The 6,000-nt window shown below is 50.6% G+C and overlaps 3 protein-coding genes across 3 annotated transcripts; 2 read left to right on the plus strand and 1 right to left on the minus strand.

The window, feature by feature from the left end:
• Positions 1-666: 666 nt before the first annotated feature.
• On the plus strand, positions 667-1,927 carry BBA_09493 (diphosphomevalonate decarboxylase; the record flags this gene model as incomplete). The annotated part of the gene is made up of 2 exons (XM_008604590.1): positions 667-728; positions 823-1,927. The coding sequence occupies 2 exons, from the start codon at positions 667-669 to the stop codon at positions 1,925-1,927; spliced, it is 1,167 nt and encodes a 388-aa protein (XP_008602812.1).
• A 362-nt stretch (positions 1,928-2,289) lies between these two features.
• BBA_09494 (DUF647 domain protein) lies at positions 2,290-3,755 on the plus strand (the record flags this gene model as incomplete). The annotated part of the gene is made up of 2 exons (XM_008604591.1): positions 2,290-2,436; positions 2,499-3,755. The coding sequence occupies 2 exons, from the start codon at positions 2,290-2,292 to the stop codon at positions 3,753-3,755; spliced, it is 1,404 nt and encodes a 467-aa protein (XP_008602813.1).
• Positions 3,756-4,003: 248 nt separating this feature from the next.
• Positions 4,004-4,945, minus strand: BBA_09495 (cytochrome c1 heme lyase; the record flags this gene model as incomplete). Its single annotated transcript, XM_008604592.1, has 2 exons — positions 4,004-4,280; positions 4,386-4,945. 2 exons carry the CDS (start codon positions 4,943-4,945, stop codon positions 4,004-4,006), a joined length of 837 nt encoding a protein of 278 aa, XP_008602814.1.
• Between the last annotated feature and the right edge of the window lie 1,055 nt (positions 4,946-6,000).

The following is a 6,000-nucleotide window of genomic DNA, read 5'->3' on the forward strand; positions in this document are numbered from 1 at the left end:
AAACCTGAAAGACTAAAAACAAAGAGGAGAAAAAAAGAGATACTCTTGAACAGGCAGAGAGTCGGAGCTTCAGGTCATGTCGACAGCGATTTGGGGACGAACTTCTTTTACGGATGCTGTCTGATTTGGTTGAGGTGGGTGGGTTTTAATTGGTAGGGGGGTTTGAGATGATGAGGGACTTGGAATCGATTGATGGTAATGTTTTCTCGCTCTGGAACTTAGTTCTAGAAAATCAAAAAGAAGATCAAAAAGGAAATTAATAAGGAAAAAAACGCGCTGTTCAATGATCACGTAACCACTAGATCGTGCTCGTTTTCGCTTTACATTTATGTCGAAGGTACATACCAGTCATACGTATCTTAGACGGGGGATGTATTTTTGCGGCGTCAACGATATGAATTAATCATCATCTGCGTCAAAGCCTCGAAAGAGTCTGATATTATGCTCATGCCACATTTTATATTTGCTCGACCAATACGCCAACTGGCAGGCAACCGGATACGAACTCGATCGATGCTGACTCTATCATAAGCTTGGCCCCGCACCCACATCCTGTTGGCCCCCTCCATCGACACCGCCTACTTCCACGAAATCTCCTCCAAACGACATCAAGGCCGGCCGTCGCTGGGCGCAACTGAGAAGGAATCGACTATATCCGGATTGAAAATGGCAGACTCTACCGTCTACCGTGCTGGTACCACAGCTCCCGTCAACATTGCCGTTGTCAAGTATGTGCTCCCTACCCTAGGCCTGCCCCGCCAAAGGAGAATCTCTAGATGGCTGGATGAAGAGGCTGCGCGATGCTAACGGCATATTTGACAGATACTGGGGCAAGCGTGATGCCAAGCTGAACCTCCCTACAAACAGCTCCATCTCCGTCACTCTATCTCAGGCCGATCTTCGAACCCTCACGACTGCCTCTTGCTCTACCGCCTTCACCGAAGACAGCCTCACTCTCAACGGGGAGCTCTCCGACATTTCGGGCGCCAGAACGCAGGCTTGCTTTCGCGAGCTGCGCGCCCGCCGCGCAGCTCTAGAGGCGTCCGACGCTTCTCTACCCAAGCTATCGACGATGCCTCTCAAGATTGTATCCGAAAACAACTTCCCTACCGCAGCCGGGCTTGCCTCCTCTGCTGCCGGCTTCGCCGCCCTCGTCCAAGCCATTGCCAACCTCTACGAGCTCCCCGACTCCCCCTCCGACCTCTCCCTTATTGCTCGCCAGGGCTCTGGCTCAGCCTGCCGTAGCTTGTTTGGTGGCTATGTCGCCTGGCGCATGGGTGATAAGGAAGACGGCAGCGACTCCAAGGCCGACCTCGTCGCTGAGGCTTCGCATTGGCCCAGCATGCGCGCTCTCATACTTGTTGCCAGCGCCGCCAAGAAGGGCGTTTCTTCCACTTCAGGTATGCAGCAGACCGTTGCAACATCGGGCCTCTTCAAAGAGCGCATCGCGCGCATCGTTCCTGACAACATGGCTGCCATGGAGGACGCCATACATAACCGCAACTTTGAAAACTTTGCCGAGGTTTCCATGCGTGACTCTAATTCTTTCCACGCTTGCTGCGCTGATACTTACCCTCCCATTTTCTACATGAATGACGTCTCACGTGCGGCGATTCGCGCCGTTGAGTCTATAAACGCCAAGGCTGGCAAAACTGTTGCTGCGTACACGTTTGACGCCGGCCCCAACTGCGTCATCTACTACCTCGATGAGAACAAGGATGCTGTCCTTGGCGCATTCACGGAAACTCTCGGTAGCACCTCTGGCTGGAAAGGCGGTGTCGGCTCCCAGTCTGGTGTTTTGGACGAGACTGTTGCCGAAATTTTGCGAGATGGCGTCACCCGCGTCATTATGACTGGTGTTGGTGAGGGTCCTGTCAAGACGGACGAGTTTCTTATTGATGCCAACGGCCAGAATACCAAGCGATGATTGCCAAGAAGGCAGGAAATTCTTCATCTAGGTATATATACAAATCTACGTTATGTGCATAAAATATATGTTCGTAAACCGAGAGAAAAAAAAATCTTCTTGTGCCGTTTGCGCTCTGCCGGCCGGCTGCCATCAGTCGCTTCTGAGCCAAGACTAGCAGTCATGGCGGGCCAGCTGGCAACTCGACCTCTTGCACTCATCTACCATCCTGCATCAACCAAACGCCGCAGAATATCAATTCCTCAACATATGAGCCTCCCAAACCAACTCAAAGGGCAGTTTACTGCCTCATGTTAGATCTCTCTTGCCATTTCGTGGCTGCCCACCCCGACCAAGCGAACTTAAAACCGACTGTAACATCGATGGCGCCAGTTGAGTCTTCAGAACATACTGCTACCACGATAGCAGCACTCATCTCCGGCAAGAATGACGTCGAAGTCTCTGAGCTAGACAAATCAGGTCATGTTCAGAAACGATGGCTACATGAGCCAAGCGGTCGTATCATTCACGTAATTGGAGTTTTTGCAGCCTTTTTGTTGTCGCACACCATAGCTGACGTCTGCCACCTTAGATCCGTCCGCAGGGCCACACAAACGACCTCTTTTCACGCTCGCTGCGGGAATGGAAGAAGATTTTGTCGGATTCTTTCCTGCCCGTCGGATTCCCGCACTCTGTCTCCTCTGACTACCTTGCCTACCAGACGTTTGATTCACTGCAGGCCTTTTTCTCCACTATCACATCGCTCCTCGCAAACAGAGCCCTGCTGCAAGGCCTTGGCGTCGGCGATGCCAATTCTTCCGCCACCTTCGCGCTTCTTTTGACCATATTGCGCGACGCCACTTCAAGAGTCGCGACTATTGTGTTTGCGCACCGCTTCGGCCTCCGGATAGAGCCAGACGCCAAACGCTACCGGTTCCTTGCCGACTTGTTCAACGACACGGCCTTTTTCCTCGAGCTGTACAGCCCGTATCTGTCGCCGCTGGCAAAGGTCGTTGTTCTCAGCGTTGGCGAGGCGCTGCGAGCGCTGTGCGGGGTGTCGGCGGGCGCGAGCAAGGCTGCTCTTAGCATGCATTTTGCAAAGCACGATAACCTGGCTGAGCTGAATGCAAAGGAGGCCAGTCAGGAAACCGCCGTGGGGCTTATTGGGCTCCTGGTCGGAACCATTGTCGTCAAGGTGGTTGAAGACCATCGAAGCGTTGTTTCTCTGATGATTCTTCTCGTCTTCGGTCATCTATGGATGAATTACCTCGGCGTGCGCAGCGTCCAGATGGCCACTTTAAATCGCCAGCGCGCCACAATTCTATTTCAAGAGTATTTGCGGACCGGAAAGGTGCTCTCACCTGCTGAGGTCGCCAAGCGCGAATACATTATTGTCTGGAGCTCTGTTGTCTCGAACCGTCACGGCCAGGAAGTCGCTAAGATCGAAATGGCGAAGAGCTTTGGGCACGCGATGAGCAGCTCCGTTGGCAGAGTCAAGATTCTCGATGGCGACAAGTATTCAATTACTGCGACGCCAGCCGTGCCTCACAAGAAAACCACGTTGTGTATATTGCTCTGGGACGACGTACTGCCGAAGCAAGCCATCATGGCCTGGTTCGAGGCCGTCGAGATGGCATGGGTTATGGACAGGCAGACTGGCTTCACGCCGAATTTAAAGCGCATGTTCAGCGATCAAAGTGTTCTTGTTGACGGATACGTGAAATACTTTGCTGGTAAGGAACTCTGGGCGAGCATGGCCGATAAAGGTTGGGACTTGTCTACACAGTTGCTAGAGACAGCTGCGCCGGTCAGATTAACAGCTCGCAAGCTGAGCAAGAAGGAATATTAGATGATGGTCCAGTCAGAAAACTCTAAAGTAAGATCTGAATTGGGTTCGTCAAGCCGCATGTATAACATATCTGGGCATGAGCATACAGTGAATACATTTGCTTTATTAATGCAGAGTTTCTAGTTTACAATAGGCAAGCATGCCTGGGGATCTATATGTCTTTATGTATTGTGGTACAGGAGATGTTCAAAGCTCGTCGTAGGGTCGGTCATTCATCGTGGTCTGTATCGCGAGGGAGAGTCGCCTTCTCAGGCTAAATGCGCCCAGCGCATGGCACGCATCCTAATCCCTTCCCAGGTGTTGAGCTTTGGCCGCACGTCGAGGTAGAAGCTGGGGCCGGCCGTCGAGCCGCCAGGGCGACCGGCGTAAAAGTCAATCACATATTCCACCTTTGTGCCGCAGCGGTCAATGACCCAGTCGTGGCGGTCAAACGGGGCTGTGAATCCCAGGATGGTGTTGAGGCGCGCGGTAGGCGTCATGCGGTCCATTTTGTTTGCAAACGACTCGAGCTTTGGTCCGCCACACCTGCGAAAACAAGAGAGTGCAACATTAGCAACAAGCCTCAGCGTGAATCACGAACGAACCGCAGCTGCCCACACCGACCGCGAAGAGGGGGCGGGAGCGACTTACTGCGACTTGGCAAGGTACGGAGCCTCCCATTCTCGTATTTCCTTCCAGGCGCGCTCGTTGACGGCGTTGTGAATGGGCACCACCGTCTTCATGTCCGCGACGCGCGCGTCGTAGCCCTTGCGCTTCATGGCGTCAAAGAACATCTTCTCCGAGGGGTACACCCAGTTTCCCGACGCGGCGTCGGCGCCCGACTCGACCTCGTTATTGGCAGGGTTGGCTGATGCGCCATGCTCGACGGGACAGGCCGAGGGGTCGCCGGCTGAGCGCGGGATGGTGGAGATGACGCGATCGGTGTCGAGGCCGGCATGGGGGGAACGCTGTTGCGCGGGAGCTTCGGACGCGGCTGTTGGCGGCGACGACGACGACCAGAGGAGGGAGGTGAGACGCGAGCTCCATGATGGTGATTGTGATGAGGGTGCTTGTGCGGTGTGGTCGACGGGGCACTGCTTCGTAGAGGGGGAGGCGGCGGCGGCGGCAGCTTTGGAGGCTTCGACGGCTCGGGCTTGCTCGAGCCAGGCCTCGCGGCTTTTGTGGTCGACTGGACAGGCGTCGGCAGCCATTGTGTGGTTGGAGCCAATAATACCGAAATCTTCAACTGTACACTGTTGTAAAAGAGGAGAGACTTGGTGGTAGAGAACAAAGGAAATGAAAAAGCAAGGCTAGATTGTAACTGGCAGAGTCGCGATCCTCGTCTGCACCAAAAAAAAGTTCCTGGGCCAGCCGAAAGTGGACCCTGTCAATGACGCCGGAACCGTACCGTTGGGTTATCCCTTTGGCAGTGTTAAAGGAGCAAGCAGGTCACGAGATCCACAAGGGTAGGAGACGGAGAGGTACTGACTAGGCCTTATCCATGTGCCTGGTAAGAAAGTCATTTTCAGTATAGGCGTACGCCACAGTACTTTATGGTTACTCTTAAATCACTACTAAGGGTAAGTACCACAGGTTTTAACGTTATGTGATTAGATAAGACCCTTGCAAAATACCTGCTTGCTCCTTTAACACTGCTAAAGGGATAGCTTGTTCAGCGGGGGGACAAAAAAACTAGCCTACTTTAGTCATAACCACCCTTCAGAAAAGATTACTTATAATAACTTTAATTTAATAGTAAATAATATAAGAAAATAAGTATTTTATAGTAAATTAAAAGGTAGTTTATTTACTATAAAGTTTAATATAATCCTTAAGCTATATAGGTATAGATTTAACCTATTAGTTAATAGTCTCCTAGAAGAGCTATATTTAGCCTTGCTTAGCTAAATCTTAAAAAATATTAATATCTTAGTAAAACTATTTATTAATAGTCTTTATAAGAGGTAGTTAGTAATTTTTTATAGGTAAGAGATTAGGGCTTTAAGGGTAGTTTAAGAAGTATTATAGGCTATTAGAATCCTTTTAGTCTCTAACTAGGTTATTTTTACTTAGCCTATAGTTACTATTACTATCTTATTTAAAGACTAATAACTAACTAGCCTTTTTAAAGTACTTTATAAAATAAAGCTTAATAAAGCTCTTTAAAATTATCTTATAATAACGTAGTTAATAAGTAAGCGGCGTAGATAAGCGAGCAGCACACCTCTACTAACTTATTACCCTTTAACTATTAATAATTTACTAA

The sequence above is a fragment of the Beauveria bassiana genome (genome assembly GCF_000280675.1).
Source record: "Beauveria bassiana ARSEF 2860 unplaced genomic scaffold BBA_S00055, whole genome shotgun sequence".
NCBI classification, from domain to species: domain Eukaryota; kingdom Fungi; phylum Ascomycota; class Sordariomycetes; order Hypocreales; family Cordycipitaceae; genus Beauveria; species Beauveria bassiana.